This window comes from Pantherophis guttatus, chromosome 4 (genome assembly GCF_059756535.1).
Source record: "Pantherophis guttatus breed Tessera chromosome 4, ASM5975653v1, whole genome shotgun sequence".
In the NCBI taxonomy this organism is placed as follows: Eukaryota; Metazoa; Chordata; class Lepidosauria; order Squamata; family Colubridae; genus Pantherophis; species Pantherophis guttatus.
Genome location: NC_142066.1, coordinates 150,297,297 through 150,317,241, shown reverse-complemented (window position 1 = coordinate 150,317,241; position 19,945 = coordinate 150,297,297). Strand labels below are relative to the sequence as shown.

Sequence of the window (19,945 nt, the reverse complement as noted above, 5' to 3'; positions counted from 1 at the left end):
TGGTAATCAGGACCAAAATCCTTTATATATTGTATTTTTGAGCCTTTAAGTCTCTTTTTCACTCCTGCTGGCTGCTTGGACTTTTCTGCAGTTTTCTTGGCAAGATTTTTCAGAAGTGGTTTGTCATTGCCTTGTTCCTAGGGCTGAGCGAGAGGGACTGGCTCAAGGTCTCCCAGCTAGCCTTGTATCTAAGGCAAGCCTAGAACTCACAATCTCCTAATTTCTAGCCCGATTCCTTAAACACAACACCAAACTGGATCTCTTTGGGATTTTATAAAGCCAATACTTTAAATCAGTCTTGCATTAGCACTATTTGTGTTTCACACCAGTTAGCTGGCTAGTGCTCAGAATTTGCATTATAGCATTGTGGATGATGATCTTTTTCAAAGATGGTTTCACAAGTACATAAAGGCTTATTTTGCAACTCAGATGGTTGCCTTCCAGCAATGCTTTCCTCCACTCCTGCCCCTATTTTTAACTGGTTCACAACTTTATTTCAATTGATCCCCAGGTATAGTCTCCTCCACGCCTACCTTTTTATTTTTTGCTAGTTTACAGTTTTGCTTTAACTGTTAGCCAACGTATGCTTTCCTCCACTCCTAACTGTATTTTGGCCGGTTCGCAGCTTTGCTTTAACTGCTTTCCAGCGCATATTTCCTCTGCTCCTAACTCCTATTTTTATTTTTAACTGGTTCCCAGTTTGCATTAACTGTTCTCCAGTATGATGCTTTCCTCCACTCCTACCCTATTTGTAAGACTGAGTCTCAGCTTTTCTTTCACTGATCACCAGAATCTTGCTTTATATTTTCCTCCACTCCAAGGTCTCTTATTCAATTATTTAGCTTCAAATTACTTCAAAGTGTATCACCAATGGTATTTTCAATCTATTCTCCTCCGTAACTTTTGCTAATTTAAAAAAAGAAAAGAAAAAAAGAAAAAAATACATTTCAACAAATATCTTATCTCTTATTTTCTCCAAAATTTTCTCCCGTTACTTGCTTATTTCATATTATTATTATTATTATATTATTATATTATTTCAATACAAACATCATTTTAAACCATTTTAAATTCATTTTTTATGCTTATTAAATCTATGAATAATTCTTTTAACATCCAACACCTTACAGGAAAAAAACATTTTCTTCCAGATTATTAAATCTATAAATATTACTTGTTAAAGATTCAAAATTCAAAAAGGCATTAGAACATCCAAAACTCATGCTTCTTCCTTCAAACATTTCTTAATCAAATTATTTATATGTTTATATAAAAGTAATAATAATTATAGAAAATGGGAAATAGTGATAATAACAATGTAATTACCTTAAAATAGTGACAATAATCATAATACAGCAATAATAATAGTAAAAAAAAGAAAAGAAAAGGGGAGAGGATAGAAATATATCAAAACAAAGGAAAAAAGAAAGAAAAGAAAATCAAGTAGATTAAAAAAAAAGTTTAAAGAGGAAAAACAAAAACAAATAAAAAGATAGAAAAGGGAAATAGAGATGGTATAATAAGAAAAAAAAAAGAAATGTCTCCTAATTCTGTTCATTCACCCAAAAATTATTATTTCTATTTAAATCAAAATATAATAATTTGTTGTCTTGTTACATAGTATGTTCCAATATTCCTTTTTCCAATCTGTCCAAATATATTCTTCTCCATTTTAATACCATCAAAGTTCCAACTTTTTAAAAAAAAAATTAGTTCTGGGCTATTCCATATATGGTATCATCATGTCCTTCTTGTGCTGCCACACCCTTCTTATTGCCATGTCTGTTAGTTCAGTTTCCATTGTTCCATTTAATTTCTTCCTTCTGATCTTCAATAAATCCTCCAATAAGCAAATTTACATTACATTTAGGAGGAGTAAAGGAAAAGGTTGGTATGCAGTTAAAATTATACTGTGAACCAGCCAAGATAATTAAGGTAAGGAGTGGAGAAAGTATTGCTGGAAAGCAGCTGATTAAGATGCGAACCAGCCCAAAAATAAACCTAGGAGGAAGTGGAAGAGACATTATTGGAGAATAGTAATTGAACTGTGAACCAGTTAAATAAATGGAGAAAGGAATATTGGAAATTATAACTGGGAAATAGATATTTAAACCATGAATCAGTTAAACAGCTGGTCTAATAGAATTTGAGAATAAATTTGAAGTATTAAGGTAAAATATTTTGGAAGTAATAAAATATAGAAAGAAATGTTGATTTATTTCAAAATGATTTTAAGAGAGGAGGAAAATAATTTTTGTCAAGAATTGGATATCTGTTGTCATTTAAGAGAGATAAAATATAGTTTTGAGGCAATGGGTTTTAGGATTGAGGAATATATATGAAATATTAATTGTTAAAATGATAAAGATTTAGAACGGTGTTTACTGTTTAGATTTTTGGGTGTTATAGCAGAATGATAAATGTTTAGAATAAGAATTTTGTCTTTTTTATTATTATTATTCTTTTTTCTTCTTAAAGATTTTAAAATTTGGAACAAAATTGATTGAGGGAATGTGAATAATTGTACTTATTTTAAGCCGGACCAAACCCCTGCTCTAAAAAGATGTATTTTATGTTTTATGCTAAAAAAAAAAATAAGAAAAAATTGGGGAAAAAAAATAAAGGCTTATTTTGCTCTTGTCCCTTCACAAAATCAGTTTTCTGTGTGTATGAAATTTGTAAGGGTTCCTTTAAGGCACTGCAAGATTTAAGGTGCCTTCTTATCCCTTAAAAAAAGACAAAATATTCAAATGCTTTGGCCATATGTTCTCTTGAAAGACTTTAAGGGCTGCAGGTGATTTTCTGAGGACACAAATTTTTTGAAGGCCCCAGTCCTGATGCAAGATACTATTCTGGAATAACTGTAAGGACTGTGCTATACCCTTCCTAGCACATCCTTGAATGTTTCATATTTTATATTAAAACATGGCTTGCTCAGTCACAACTAGGTGGATAAACACAGTATACTGGGATGGTGTGGTGGCTCAATGGTTAAGAGGTTGGAGACCCGACAGCCACGGGATGAGATGAGCTCCTGTTACTTGCCCCAGCTCCTGCCAACCTAGCAGTTCGAAAGCATGCAAATGCAAATAGATAAATAGGTACCCCTTTGGCAGAAAGTGCTCTATCTGGCCACATAACCATGGAAATGTCTGGCTCAATGGCCTTGATACAGAGATGATCATTACAGTGGTGCTATTCAAACGGTTCTATCCGGTTCGGCCGAATCGGTAGCAGCAGCTGCGGGAGGCTCTGCCCACCTGCCTGGAATGATGTCCCATTTTTGATGCTCTGTGCATGTGCAGAAGGTCCTGTGCATGCACAGAGGTGGCACATGCAAGTGAAGTGTGTGCACGCGCTCCTATTTGCAAACTGGTAGCAAAGGTAAGTGAATACCACACCAGATTATTGCCCCCTAAAGTCAGCAATGGCTACGAAATCAAATTTGCAGGAACTCCTTTTTTTTTTTGTTTACACAGCACACGAAGCCTTAATTATGATTTATAATAGCAATAACACTTAAGACTTATATACCTCTTCACAGTGCTTTACAGTTCTCTCTAAGCCATTTACAGAGTCAGCCTATTGCCCTCAACAATCTGTGTCATTTTAACCTCAGAAGGATGGAAGGCTGAGTCAACCTTGAGCCTGGTGAGAATTGAATTCCTGGCAACTGGCAATCACTGCGTCAGCACGGCTCTTAATGTGGAATATGTGTAAAATTTTAATTTTTAAAAAAATATTCTTTGACATTCCCAATGTTTTACCTTCTTCAAAACTTTCTGAGCCTAAACCAGTTCTATTTTTATCTTTCCAAGAACTACACACTGGTTTTATAACTTAAGAACCTTTTGTTAGTGTTACATGCAGAAACGAAAATATGGAAAGGAAAAAGCTAAAACTAAAGAATCAATTCTGGATGGATAATTTATCTCAGGTTTATAAATTATTTAAACATGGCTAATATGTTAAAGTGTTAAGCTTGCTTTAATCAGATGGATTAAAAAAATTTGACAACAGTTGTATTCACACAACTTATATTTGTTTGGTTAATTATAGTTTATTGATCACATTACAATGCATTGGGCATGCAAAAACATATTAAGTAATAAATCTTGATTAGTGAACAAATAAGGGCTGGCTCTAGGCTGTATAGCAGTTGGCTGAAACCTAAAATGATTCTTTTCAAGCATGATTCTTTCTAGCAAGACATTTTCAGAATGAAATGGAATTCCAGCAACTAAAAAAGTAATCCAGTTAGAACCTATCTGGTTCCATGCACGTTAGGGTAGAGATTTTTAATTTATCTTTTTATTATCCTTTCTATGACCCCAAAAAAACCCTCCTCACCCAGAAGCTTGCAGCTGGTTGTTTACACAACCTTCTTCTAAAATGTTATCAGTATTAAAATCAATAATTACAACCAGGTTCACACAAGACACTATGCCAAAACTAAGGAAATCATACTGTGGCATGGCCTGTTTCATAACTCAGGCCAGTAAGTAGTTCCAACTTTGCATCCTTAATTGTTTCATAACTTGTGTCTTTTGCCTCTTTCCTACATTTTCTTGCATTCTTCAGATAACTTTACTTTGTTTCCAGTCCCATCATTGCTATCTGGCATCTGCCCAGAAATTCATTTCTGAAGAATTCACAAAACAGATTCACATGCCATCACCCTTGCTAGCTTATTTCAGAAATGTTTATCCAATTTCAATTTTAAATTGGTTCACACTTCATGAAAAGAAATTTCAGGTCAGTAGAACCAGCATGAAACGAAACAAAAAAGATAACTATAATTTTGATTCTGCTTAAAGCACAACCTGTATTATCACTTGTTTCTCATTAACTGAAACACATACTGTAAAGCCACGATATATTTCCCTGAGGCATTGTTTTCTCAATCCAATATTCTAGAGTGATATGACAGACTAAAATCTCAGCTGACCGCATATGTTAGATTTATACACAATTGTATAATTGTGTAGGTTGGCTAATTTATGGGTGAAAGATAACTCCAAAATCCTAGAGCAGGGTGTCAAACTCAAGGCCTGCAGGCCGGATCCGGTGCTTAAATCTAGGCCGCGGGGCCGGCCTGGAAATATCAAAGGACCGGCCTGCAGTGCCTCTGCCAGCCAAAACATTTTTGGCCGGCAGAGTGCTGCTGGAGGCCAGGGAGGCAGGAAACAGGCCACATGGGGGCCTCCGCAGAGCCAGTTTTCGGCCACCAGAGTGCTGCAGGAGGCCATTGAGGCTGAAAATGAGGTGTGGGGGGCCGCATGCAGCCCCCCCCCGTGCCCAATTTTGGCTGGCAGGGTGCTGCAGGAAGCGTCCATCCCGTCTCCCCCCTCCCCTCCAACCCATGGAGAATTACAATGCTGATCCAGCCCACAAAGAAATCCAGTTTGACACCCGTCCTAGAAGTTAGAAGGAAGCTTTAAAAAAAGAGACTTTGCTGTCTTGGGGTGGAAAAGATTTCCATAGAAATACAAAGTCAGGGGCTGAGATGCACTCTAGGTGTAGCTATTCCTAAATTTTGAAATATGGGACTATTTCAAGCAAAGCCTTATCTGAAGCATTTTAACATTGAGATTTTGATTATGTGCATTCTAAAATTGAAATGTTCGGTTTGTGTGCCATCGGGTTGTTCTTGACTCATAGCAAGTCAGATTTTCTCTATGACAATTGGTCCCTAGCTTGGTCTTTCAGGTGTACCCATTGTATGGAGGTAGTCCTCGACTTACGACCAGAATTGAGCCCAAAATTTCCATTGCTAAACACGTCAGTTGTTAAGTGAGTTGTGCCCCATTTTACAATCTTTTTTGCCCCCGTTGTTAAATGAATCACTGCAGTTATTAAATGAATCACTGCAGTTGTTAAATGAATCATGCGGGTTGTTAAGCAAATCTGGCTTCCCCCATTGACTTTGCGTGAACTTTCAGTGGTGGCACAGTGGTTAGAGAGGTTTTTGATGCTTTTGCTTAAGTTGTTTACTGTCTTTAACTGCAAATTCCCTGATTGTGGTATTATTTGCTTCTTGATTATTGATGTGATGTTAATCTTGGTGTTAACCTCTGCTCACCTGGGATTTGATTGCTGGTGGTGAGATGTTTTGATCTTTTTTCTTTTTTGGCTTGTTGATTGTCTCTTTTGAATGGTATGTAGCTATTGTTTATGTCTATGTGCCTGTTGAGGGCCGATTTGTCAGACTGCCAGGTTTCTAGGAATTCTCTAGTGGTATGATCCAAATCTAGGATGGTCAGTTTCCCAGCTGAAATATTTGGGTTATGAAACGACTGCAAGAAAACAACCAAGCTCAGAGAGCACCAAGATTAGATGCAGGCAAACTTGTCCTTTGACTAGATTTGTCTTTCAGATCTAGCTCTTTACATATCCCTATTTTACATTTTGCAAATGTTTTCCTTGACTTTGGCTTAGTGTCATGTGTGTGGCTTAGCTCACACACGACACTATTCAACAAACCACTGCTGAGAAACCATGCCTCGATCATGTGTGAACATAAAGAATAGGTTGGTGGAGGAATACTTGCTAATTACCAACATGTCACTCAACAGCTTGGTCGCTCAATGAGACAGTGGTGAAACGGCCACAGAGGTGCCTGCACTTTCTGCGTCGCATGAGAAAAGTTCATCTTCCTTCCCCAGTCCTTACCACTTTCTATAGAGGGATGATCGTGAGCATCTTTTCATATTGCATTACTGTCTGGTTTGGAAGCATTCCTGCTTCAGACAGGAAGTCAGTGCAGAGAGTGGTGAGGATGGCAGAAAAGATCATTGGTAGTTCACTTCCTTCTATCCAGAACGTAGTATATAAGTGATGCTTGAGCTGGGTCTGCAGGATTGTCTGGGACACTACACATCTTCTTCATGACCTGTTTTCCTTGTTGTTTTCTCGGAGGAGGTTTCATGGTATCCAGAGCAGAACATCTCTAGATTCCGTCATAGTTTTGTTCCATATAGCATCAACCTTGTGAACTCACACAAGGTTTATGCTGTATCTTTCCTCTTTCCGGTACGTATTCAAAATGGACAGTGATTATATAATATATAATATATAATATAATATAATATAGATAGATAGATAGATAGATAGATAGATAGATAGATAGATAGATGTATGCATGCATGGTGCAGGTATATATTTATGTATGTATATAGCAAGTGTATATGTGTGTTATGTATGTGTTTGGGTAGATATACACTTTCTCTTGAAAGCAGGCAACAGAATTTCATTTTTAATGTGGGCCGGTCTGCTCGCAGTAAAAAAATGACAATAAAGTCATCTTATCTCTTTAACTGATTTGTGGGGTAATTTGTAAGGATCATTCTGCAAAAGAAACACTTTAGTGAAAAAGAAAATAATAATAATTACTTCTGGCATTCCCCCTTTCAAGCTACGGTACACAATGTCCTCTGTATACATAATGATAACATTGTGGTTAGCAGTCTCTAATTTATCTAGACTGTGCTGAAATTCACTAAGTAATATTCTGGCTCCTCAGGAAAGTCCAGAAAGCAATAAAAGCCGATTGCTGAGGGAATTGGGCAATGTCTATGAATATTTTGGAACATAAGCCATCATTGACAAGTTTTGACTCATCCAGCTTTTCTTTAGGCGCCAATGAACTGTGCTATGAAAAAAAAAAAACACCACAAAATGGAACAAGACAAGAAAAGAAAGCTCAGATTTTTTTATCAATGGAAGAAACAAAAAAAATTAGTTTTTACCCCCTTTCCCAAGGGACATTGCTATATTTCTAGGGGTCCACCCAAACTTAACTTCCAGAGATATATCAGAGATATATCATAATCATCGCATCTCGTTCTCTGTGCTAATTCCTTACCGGTACAGAATTGGTCCCCACCCCACCCCCAGTTATCATTAATTCTTGTCTTTACAGGTAGCCTTTCATTTAGTAACCATTAAAAGTTACAGCAATATTGAAAAAAGTGATTTATTACAATTTTTCAACTTTATGACCATTGACTTCCTTCCTTCCTTCTTTAACTCTTTTGGTGACTCTGGTTCTGATTAGAATAACTGGCTGTCAATAAAAATTAATCAAGTTAATGTTTTCAGAAATATGTGGCAGTTTTAAAATTGCTTGATCATTATCTAACTACCATTTTAATGGCATTTATGCTCAATACTGCTATGATTGGAAGTTCTGAGTTTGATGTTACAAGAGGCTTTGTCAAGATACTCCAACTTACAACCATTTGTTTAGTGACTATACAAAGTTTAGTGGCACTGAAAAAAGTGACTTACAACCACTCCTTTAATTCTGTGTTGTTCTTATTTAGCTTTGCCTGATTAGAAAATAGAAATAATGACCCACCACCCCCAGATTTTGCTGAGGTGAGGGTCAAAACAAGACGATAACTGGACCAAAGCAGTTTGAGTAGCACCTGCTGTTTACAATCTGCATTCCTTGAATCTCGCTCACTCATTTCAAGACCACCTGAAGAAACGCAATTAATATCTTTCCAGTGTCCATTTTATTTGCTGCACTTTTTAATTCTGAAGGATGGTTTTAGTCCTAACTTATCCAGGGGAATTGTTCTCTGAAAGCTAAAAGAAAAGTCAAGGGTATCCATAGGGAGGGGTCAAGGTAGCAGTCATAACTGTGTGATCAAAGCCCCCTCCCCTTTTGTGCATTAAAAGTATACATGGCTTCAGTTGTACAGCTATAGCCATCTTTTTTGACTCTTCCCTGTGGACACTGCAAAAAACTATTTTTTTTTATTGCAAAAGTTTTACAATTACATTTTCACCCCACTTTCCCCCCCCAACCCACCCCTCCCTCCCCACCCTAACCCCCCCTAACCCTCCCCCTCTGACTTCCACAGAATATTGTCCCATCAAAATCCCCTTTTTTTATGAAAACTTGAACCCCTCAAGCCCCCTTATAATTTTTTCTCTCTTCACAATTCATACATTTCTATTTCTATATAACTTTCAGTGAAAAACAATTTGATACTTCCTAACTTGGTATTTTTTCTGCACATAATCTATCCATTTTTTTCATTCCCATTCATAAGTCTCTTGTGAGCGATCTTTTAAATATGCTGAAATCTTTGCCATCTCCGCAAAACTGGCCATCTTGGAAGTCCATTCTTCAATGGTGGGTAAGGCTTCATTTTTCCAATATTTACCTATCAATAATCTCGCTGCTGTTATCATATACAATATCAACTTAGTTTCATCCAATGTAAAACCCTTTACTATACCCAATAAAAACAGTTGTGGAGAAAATTGAATTTTTTTCTTCAAAACATTCTGCATAACCCACCATATTTTTATCCAAAAAGCCTTAACTTTCTTGCAATTCCACCAAACATGATAATATGTAGCATCTAGACTATCACATCTCCAACATTTTGGCTGAACATTAGGATACATACAGGATAATTTCTTGGGATCTAAATGCCATCTGTAAAACATTTTATAGCAATTTTCCCTCAAATTCTGTGATTGCGTAAATTTAACATTCTGAACCCATATTTTCTCCCATGTTTCCAACATTACTGGTTCTGCAAAATTCTGTGCCCATTTAATCATACAATCTTTAACCAATTCAGTTTCTGAAAACTATTTTTTGAGTGAGCGAGAGAGACACTTCATAAATCTATCAACATGTTTACAATTTGCACTATGATGGTCTAATTACCTATTACTTCCACAACTGTGTTTTCAAAATTTCAATGAGGGGATATTAACAATCACCCTTTGATAACCCTTACTGTACCCTAAGAGCCTGGTGGTGCAGCAGACTAATAGCCTGTTATTAACATTCAGCTGCCTGCAATTACTGTAAGTTCGAATCTCCCCAGGCTCAAGGTTGACTCAGCCTTCCATCCTTTGTGGGGGCAATAAGCTGACTTTGTATAAATATACAAAAGTATGAAGGCTATTGCTTAACGCATTGTAAGCCGCCCTGAGTCTCCGGAGAAGGGCGGCATATAAATCAAATTTTTTAAAAAAATATTCATCTGCTGGAGAACCACCAGAAAAATCTCACACTTTCCTTTATAGGTGAGGTATGCACGTTGATGGGTGGCTTGACATGCACAAACCGCCCAGGGGAGCTCTATCTGTTCCTATCTTTTTTTTTTTTTCCTCTGCTGCACCTGTAGACGAAAAGGAAATTGCGGCGCACACACATCTCCGCCTGAAAGCCTTTCCGAGCTCCCGGCGTGACTAGACTGTCAAAACCAGCCTGGCTTTGTTTTGGAGAGCAGCAGGGCTGGCTGGGGAATCGCTGCGCGCGCGAGGCTGCTGGGGAACACCAGTTCCTGGGCTCGCGGCTTGGGCAGAAGGCGCAGGCCGCGTGAGGAAGCCTGAACCCGAGCTGGGTGCGCCAATGCCGCTGTGGCGAAGGGTGAAAGTGATTCGGGGTCGTGCCTCGGGTATTATTGGGGCGGGGAGGGGGGGAGCATTCCGGAAATGAAGGACAAAAGAGGCTTGGATGGGTGTGCCAAGCTCTCGGATCGGTGGCAAAAGGCCGGCTGGAATGGGAAGGAGGGAGGGCTGCGATTCGAGGAGTTGAGGCGCAGCTGGCGGGGGGACCCGTTGGGGAGGGGGGTTTGGTAAAGACCAGGCGCTCGCGCAGCGGTGTGGGAAACCCCCCACGTTGCCTCCTCGCGCGAGGAGTTGCAGGCGACGGCGGCAGCTGATTCGGAGGCAGCCCCAGAACGAGCGCAACCATGGAAACGGAACGGGTGTCTCATAGTAACCTGTAAGAAGAGCGGGATTGACACCGATCCGTCCATCTCCGACGGGTGTGCGGCTTCCTGTTTGCGCCCGGTCACTCAGCCTGGGGACCTCCGCGTGAGGAAGGGAAGCCCGTTGCCCTAAAACGGGACTGCGCGCCCACCCACCCAAACCCGCATGGACTGCTCTCCCCGCCTCTGCCCTGTCCGCAAACTCTCTCCGCGCGCGCCCCTCGCCAATTTCCTGCCTTCCCACAAGTTTTGGCACTAAGCATTAAAAGCAGGACACGCGTTAGCCGCGAAGTGACTGAGCCAAGTCTCACGGATTCTCACGACAACAACAACCCTCTCGCCGCCGCACGAGAACGATGCGTGTGCTTGCACGGGGTTGTGCCGAAACGGGGTGAGCGGGGCGGGTGATGTGGCGAAGCTGTTTCTGTCCTCTGTTTACTTCCAGACCGTTCTCGCTATAGGCAGTGTGGAAAACGGGGGTTTCCACCAGTCTTTTGGAGACCGGCTCCTATCTTTTTTCTCATTCTTTCAAAAGATTTTCCGTAAAGGTGGGAAGAAGAGCAGAAGAGTGCCAGCAGCCCCCTAAAAATTAGTAGCGCCTTTTTTTTAAAAAAAGGGCGTTGACTTAAAAAAAAAATAAAAAGAGGGGAATCAGAACTCCCTTTACTCCTCCCCCTCCTGTCACTCCCTCCCCCCCCCCTTAAAAAAAAAAAAACACATCTAGCAAGTGTAAAAAAGACAGCTTCCAGACTAAAGTGACCAAGCCGGCGGATTAAGTATTGTAGTAAGACTGCTTAGAAGGAGAACGCCAGGCGCGCGCTTTCCTTCCTCCACCAGCGCCCCAACCCAGCCAACATGAAGGAAAAGGCGATGATTAAAACTGCCAAAATGCAAGGCAACATGATGGTAAGTAGCCGGCGGCAGCGGCTGCATAACTCCGGGTCGCCTATTCACGACGTTCGTTCGTTGCACGAGCAAGGACGTGCATTAGCCTTCGCCGCCAGAAAGGCGCGATCCGGACTGAGCGCGGCGTCGCCTCTGCGTGCGGAGCTCCTCGCGCCGAACCTTTAGTCGGGTTTACCGGCTGAGGACGCATCCCTAGCCCGCCCAGCGCAGCGCAGTTGGGACGAGCTTCGGCCGGTGCTTGCCTGTGGCTGGGGCTGAGGAAGGGGGGGAAGGATGGCGTGCAGGGATAAGTGACCTTAGAATCGGGACGCGCCTGGGCTCGCGTGCTGCCACCGCCCGCTGTCCCTGCATTCCTTGCCCTTTGCTTAGAGAAATAGCCGGTTTCGCTAGAAGAAAGAATTTGGGGGGGAGGGGGGGAGAGAAAGGATCCGCTTTCGCCGTTAGTTGCAAGGGTAGTGGGATGTTTGCAAAAAAAGAAAAGTCTGGATTTGACCAGCTAGAAAAGCGGAGGAGCTACTGCACCCCTTGCCAACTTTGATAACTTGCTCGCTGGCCTGCGTGTGTGTCCGGGGTGGATTGGTCGGACCCTTTTTCTGCCTCCTCTGCTTTCCTTTCCTAGGAACAATGGACCTCCTTTCTCCCCCTTTTTGGGTGCATTCTTAAAAAAACCAAAGCAATAATATATGCTGATTCCTCCCCCCCCCTCCCCAGGTAATACCGGATGCCATTTTGGAGGAAACATGTTTCTTTGGCCTTCCCGCTTTGGTCGCCGGCAAGCCTTGGTGCGAACGAGCGTTTTGAGGCAGTGGAGTGGAACTGGGGAGAGGGGGGGGGGACCGGCGGATATTTGCTTCTGCTTGGTATTATTAGGAGAAGCTGACCCAGCGACGGTGATGTTTGCTTTTGGGACTGGAGGATGAGCTTAACAGAGAGCTCGGCGCGGAGTGGCACGTGATGGTGGGGGAAATGTCCTTTTTCAGAAAAATAATAATGTTCGCAGTCTGCACCCAGGACTTCTTAGCATCTGTTTGGTAGGTGATTTTGCACGCCTCTTAGGAGTCATTTTTATTTGAACTGAAGGGAGGGAGCAAAGGCTGATGCCTGTCACTCTTGAGATATATTTAAAAACAGCAACTCTCGTATCGTTCATTCTTTCACCCGGGCTCTGTATGGGTGACTCACTGCCGCTTTCCTTTTCTGTCGGGAGGAACCACTGCTGTTTTTTGTCACAATTGAACTCCTTGCCTCCCCCCCCTCCTTTTTCTTGAATAAGAAGGTGACCTATGGATTTAAGGAAAGGACCAGTCGAATAGCAACTTCTACAAGCAGTTTAAAAATGGAATTGTTGCTACCCAATATCTAGTTAAACCATCCCAGGGAGCTTAAAATCAGTTGAATCCTCTCCTCTTTCTCTGTTAAACTGCTCCCTTAGAAGTTCACTGTCATTTTTAAACATGGAAGGAAGGAAGGCCAAAAGGACTATTTTAGAGCAGGAGTCTGCAACCTTAAACACTCAAAGAACCACTTGGAACCGTTTCCCACAGAAAAGAAAACAACTGGGAGCCACAAAACCCTTCCCATCCCTGACTATTTCTTGATTGGCCACAAAACTAGCATATGTAGTTGAATTAAATGTTCTGTTTTCTTCTGAAACTTTTCTTTCCTTGGATTTATCCATGGTTTGTCTACCGGGGATTGAAAAGCTCAATAAATTGTGTGCTGGCGGATTTCATACATTGGTGGTTGTGACAGCACATTTTGAGTGACAGGGAGCCGCAGCAGAGGGGTGAAAGAGCCACATGCAGCTCCAGAGCCTCAGGTTGCTGACCCCTGATTTAAAGACAGAAGGTATGGCTGGCCTTCAATTAATCTAATTTATGTGTACATGTTCATTCATAGAACACTACGACCTATTTATCATTTAAATATCTCTGCTCTTAAATATAATAAACTGATTTTGTTCTTGCCTTTTATAAAAAAAAACCCTCCATATTTTCTTTAGTGAGAACTTTTTAACAAAGTTACTGTAAGTTTCTATATAGCATAGAATAGGTCCACCTAGTAGAGAAAAGGGGAATATAAACTGTTAGGATGTGGTTTGAGCCTAACAAGTTGTCCAGGCAATATATGTGTTCTGTAACTATCCATTGTGCTATCATCATTGGATGGATTTGCTACCATCGTGGTTTGTGAACCAGAGTGAGTTTGTTATTCTAACCAACTACCGTTTGTGTGTTAAGAAGATTTTGTATCACTAGACTGATTTAACTGGCAAAGACTTGGAATTTGTTTAAAGACTATGAGACTTTTTTTCTACTATAAAGTAAACTTTTGATAAACCAGTTTGCATATCTCTTATTCATTGCTCTCAGCAACGTTTGAGCATTTACTCTGCTGGTTGGTAACACAACACCAATATCATTAACATAAACTTTAGACATAGTTGTACAGTGAGAAACAAATAGCAGTGGGTTAATTTGTCATTGAATTTGGTGCTAAAATTGGCTTTACTCCACAAAGCCATTAATTCCAGTTGTCCAATCTTGGGATATTCTGAATGCAGATTGGCTGGTATGTGATGGCAGTCTGTTGAGTCATGGGCCCTGGGACTCTTGCCTGAATGAGCATTCCTAGTTCATTTAGTTTTGCTTTTGTTGTCTGTAAAGAGCCACCAAATGATCAGCAAAACTGCCTAACTGACAACAGTGATTTAGAAGTATAGAATAAAACTGTTGATTACAGGATGTGAGGTTCAAACAGATTGTAATGTTTACAGAAGAACACACAATACATTCTTTTTGAAAAAAAATCCCCCTTGATATTTGGAAAACATATGACTCTAGATATATTTGCAAGGATGTTATTTACTGATCTAAATTTTTCCCCCCGCTGGTTTAATTTAAAGAGGATATTTCACTATAGAATTAAACAACATTTTTGGATTCCCTAAATTCTTATGTTTTTGTTTTATTTGATTCTGAACTTGTATTCTCCTGTTGCATATTTATAGAATTTCTCATTTTAGGAGACAAGCATTGGCCTGTATTTCCAGTAGTAGTTATAACCCCTTTAAAATAAATGGTGTACACACATTTATAGCAGTAAGTTTGTTATGACTTGCTTGCCAACAGGGCTTCATTTGCTAATGGGCTGATAAACTTACAAAATACAAATTAAAAATAAAAGATCTGTATTCTCTTTAGCAATCAATAATGCATCCGTTTTTCTTTTAAAAGTCTTAGGAATATCGAAATATTTCACTCAGATGCATAAAACGGCATTGCTTTTGACTGGTATGTCTTTCGTAGTTTAGCATTCAAACAAGTGTCCAGATCATAATATATGTTGATTTTTCTCTAGAAAGTTCTTTATAAATATGCAATTTCATTCCTAGTGCCTATAAAATAACCTGTGAACATTCATCATGCTATGTATTGTGATGAATACTTTATCACTGTTCTGCTGAAACCTAATATTTTGCTAACTTTAACGAAATCAACATTTGGGGGGAAAATAGTTTTGGAACATGTAGATAATAAGCCTCAGGTTTACCAAGCCATGGCAGTAAATCTCAGCTCTCCGGTTCCTTGACCTCTTATTCATCATTTGGCAGAAGATTTGCAGACATGACTTGGTTAGATTAGAGTCTTTATTCCATATAAGAATGAAACACTGATAGAGGAGAATATTTGTAATTCAGGGTTGAATTGTGGAGTCTTTGGTGCTTTCTGAGCTTGGTTGTTTTCTTGCAGACATTTCATGACCCAACTAGTTAACATATTCAGTGCTGGAGGGAGTGGAGTTTCCTCTCTGTTTATATGCTAGTGGTTTTCCTTGTCAGTATCGAAGGGAGTATTCTTGGTGATTCCATGATTGGAATTCCATAGTTGTTTACGGTTAGCCTGTTTATCTAAGTTGGTAGTTTCATACAGTAAGAAAATCCCACTCTCTTCTAACACTGATGATGTTACCTAGTTGGGTAATGAAACGTATGCAAGAAAACAACCAAGCTCAGAGAGCATCACGGACTCCAGAAGAATGAAACATTAAGCATATCAGAAGATTTTCTGCCTGAAATGTCAACCCTGGTGTGTGAATTTCAACCCCAGAATTCTTCTGGTATGCTGTCTGGGGAATTCTGGGAGTAGAAGTCCACATATTGTAAAGTTCCTAAGGGTGAGAAACCCTCTAGGCCAGGGCTGTCAAACTCCTGGCCCGCTGGCTGGATGTGTCATGCCCTGGCCACACCCATGCCCAGTTTAGCAAAGGGGGGGGGAGTCCCGATACGTCACGTGATGCCGCTGTGACGATGTGAGTTTGACATCCCTGCTCTAGGCTTTTTCTACTTGTCTCTTTAAATTAAGAAATATTATTTTATTTATTTTATTTTATTTTATTTTTATTTTATTATTCATATTTCTATGCCTCCCACTCTCCGAGGACTCTGGGTGGCTTACACCAAAGACAGTATACTAAATAGCATATTGCCCCCAACAATCTGGGTCCTCATTTTACCCACCTTGGAAGGATGGAAGGCTGAGTCAACCTTGAGCCTGGTGAGATTTGATCTGCTGAACTAGCAGTCAGCTGAAGTAGCTACAGTACTGCACCCTAACCACTGTGCCATCTCGGCTTTCTTAACCCACTTAACTCATTTATTGGTAACACATGGAATGTTTTCCACAAAACTTCCCTTTACCTTTGCCAAATTTAGTCCTTTTAATGCTTTTAGTTAGAGTAAAAGAATTGAAATGGAAATGGGCTGGTCACATAGCAAGAAGAACAGGAGACAGGTGGCAGCCATGGAATGGACCCCCACTTGATAAAACGTGTCCATGAAAGAGACCTCAAACAAGATGGATCGAAGACATCAGCAAATATTTTTGGGCCCAATTGGCATAAGAACGCTCAGGACCATATTGGAAACATGCAGAAGAGGCCACTTCATCCTGCAGTAGATAGACAATGGAGAGAATGATGAATGATGATGTAGACTAACATAATTGCACCCATTGTTTAATTTGGAAAACATCTCTTTTGGTTCTGTTGCATTCTTTTCCATTCATCAAATTAATACAAGGGATAGACTGAAAACTGTAAAACTCTCAGCAATTCCTAGCATCATCCCATTTTTACAACTGTATGTCTTGGTAAATGGCCAAAAATTTATACAGTAGAGGTGATAGAGGTATCTTCACATTATCTAACTGAAAATGATTGTCATATGAACTCTTCTGCATAGTTCAACAATATATGTTAAAACAGTTAGGAGAATTCTATCCATAAAAGCACATGAAATTACTATGTGTGCATAAATATAAAGCTATAATTGCACTCAATGAACTAAAGGGCTACCATCAGTGAGCTGTTGGACAGTATTACTTGGTCTGTTGTGTGGATGTTGGGGTGGTTTAGAGGGTGGGGAAATTGTGGTGGGTGGGAGTGTGTTTGGGGATTGTTATGTGTGCACCTGGTCTCTGGGTGTTAAGTGAATTTTGTTGTATGGGTATACTGTGTATACATGTACAATGACAATAAATTTATTATATTAGATATTAGATATTACATAATGATTCCATCCAGTATCACAAAAGGCCAAAATCATTCTAGTAATAAAATGAAAATCCAATAGATTTGTTCTGAATAAGTCTGTGTATACATAAGCAACGTCATCAGTTCATGGGAATCCATCATCATTCCCATGTTTTGCTTTTAGTGAGCCCCTGTATCTTGTAGTTGAATACAATCTATGCATAAATTGGGACAGAGACCAAGAGTGAGTGCAACAATGAAAACTGAACCAAAAAGCCAAAGAATTTATTTGCCTACAAATCACATTTCTGATGCCCACCATTAAATTGAATGAGTGTGTTTAAATTTCTAATTTCTGTGGATGGTTTACAATTGTTAAAACATTTATAAATAAAGAACAATAGGAGCACACATACAAACAACACAGGCCAAAAGAATAACATAAGGTTGACTCAGCCTTCCATCCTTTCTAAGGTAGGTAAAATGAGGACCCAGTTTGTGGGGGCAATAAGCTGACTTTGTATAAATATACAAAAGTATGAAGGCTATTGCTTAACGCATTGTAAACCGCCCTGAGTCTCCGGAGAAGGGCAGCATATAAATCAAATTAAAAAAAAAAAAAAACAATGGCAAAGAAAATAAACCAGGCTAGTGGAAGAAAAGAAAAAAGGGAGGGTGGAAAGAGAAAGAGGGAGAAAGAAGGGAAGAAAGAGAAAAAGAAAGAAAAAGAAAAATAGATCATCCTCTCCAGTATCCTATCCAAAGGCCTGGACAAAGAGCCAATCTTTAAGCCTTTCAAAAACCAGCACACTAGAAGCCATTCAAGGCCAACTTCATTTTACAACGGCTGAAATTCTACAGGTCTATGCCATCTTGTTCTCCACAGGTACATAAGGGAGCAAACTTACAATTATGTGTTTGATCTCATGACATATGCAACTTTGATGTCATTCTTGCTTCTATGGGGTTCCACATTTCCATAAATCACAACTGCAATGGTGCGACTGAAATTCTTCTTCTATCCTATATATGTTACACATATAAAACAGGTAGATCTTCAATGATATCATCATAGCTGCCTTCTTGGCTCGCCAGTGTTCCTCTAAGTTGATGTCTTAACCAGATATCTTCTTCACTGGAAAATGCTAAATTTTCTCACTTTTAGAGTTCTGTTTACTTTAGTCAAAACCAGGTACAAAATCCTTAATCACAGTATTTTAGCAACTGTAACAGTTGTAACAGTCATGATGATATAAAACATGTTGAACATTTACCTGACACTTAAATGCCAATTTTCTTTAAGAGACCACATGTGGTAGAAAGGATTGAATCTAAACAGCCAAGGTGATCTTTATTATAAATATGGATGCAGTAGGTAGTCTCAGCAGGGAAATACTTGCGTATTTTAATCTACAGTTTTTGTCAAGAAATCTTTCCAGATAATTCAATTCACTATTATGCACTCTCTTTTTTCTTTTTTCTTTCTTTTATGTTCTGTCTCTTGATTATTAATTCTAGGTATTTTTTATATTTCTACCTTAACTTTTAATAAAGTTACTTGTTTTTTTAAAAAAAATGCCTTCTTGGTAACTGTGGTTAAACTTCCCAGAGAGTTTGGAAGTCTGTAATGAATCAATATTCCTGCTATCTTTCCCTTGTAATTATCCATCCAATTAAAAAAATTATAGTATTAACTTGATTTAATAGTGTGCCTTTATAATGTATTTAATGACTTATGACATGCCTTGCTACATTTATCTGTCTACAGCAAGCTTTGATTTGTTATTCTATTGATATTACTTTAGAAAAATGAAATGATTTTTCCCCCATTCAAAATTCTGGGGTATATATCCTGTTTCCCCCAAAATAAGACATCCCCTGATAATAAGCTCAATTGGGCTTTTGTGCACATGGCAATAAGGCCAAGCGCTTATTTAAGGGTTCAAAAAATAATAATAATAAGACAGGGTCTTTTTTTCGAGGAAACACAGTAGAGATTAAATGAAAGTTCTGAAAGGCTTCTCTTTATAGCAAAGCAGTATTTAGTCCATCTGTCTTGGCAATTGTGTTCTCCATAATGATGTATTTCATTTGCTCAGGCATGAAGGGACCATTAATAGAGTATTTTCAACCTGGCTCTGGATGCTAGAAAATTCAACAATTGGATTCTTATTTTTCTACAGGTTTGATCAACATAAAGAAATGGGCATTGATAAATCTCAAAGTTAAATGACTTGTTTTAGCTTGGCTTAGAACAGGGGTGATCGATTACAAATATGTGGACTTCAACTCCCAGAATTCTGGGAATTAAAATCCACAAGTCTTAAAGTTCTAAGGTTGGACACTCTTTCCTTAGAGGAATTGTCTATGAAAACTAGAACTTAACTCAGTTAACTCAACATATTATTTTTCTGCCTCATATTACTATGCTGTAATAATCGCTTCAGTTACTTAACCTTTTGTATCTTAAAACAAGATTTAACTAGTAATTTAGTAATTGAATCATGAAGTACCAGTGTCTTTGTTCTAAATGTTTTTTTTTTATTGAAGATAGATTATAACCAAAGATCCATTAGGTTTCATCTTGGAAGTCATCATTGTTCCTACTGTTATACTTCAACATTTAACTCTCCCTCCCTCCCTTCCCCCCCCTCTCTCTCCATGCGCGTGCGTGTAAGGAGGGAGGGAGAGAGAGGGAGATGTATACAGAGATTTTTATATGGACAACTCATTTGAATTTTCAGTAGTTGTTCATAAAGCAA

The 19,945-nt window shown here is 39.2% G+C and overlaps 1 protein-coding gene across 1 annotated transcript in view; it reads left to right on the top strand.

Annotated features, from left to right (window-relative positions):
* Positions 1-11,466: 11,466 nt before the first annotated feature.
* DPP6 (dipeptidyl peptidase like 6) overlaps positions 11,467-19,945 on the top strand; it is a 545,144-nt gene continuing 536,665 nt past the window's right edge. Inside the window, exon 1 of the mRNA XM_034401660.3 lies at positions 11,467-11,651. Within this exon, the coding sequence (XP_034257551.1) occupies positions 11,601-11,651 (51 nt within the window). The 5' untranslated portion in view covers positions 11,467-11,600. The remainder of the gene's footprint in view (positions 11,652-19,945) is intronic.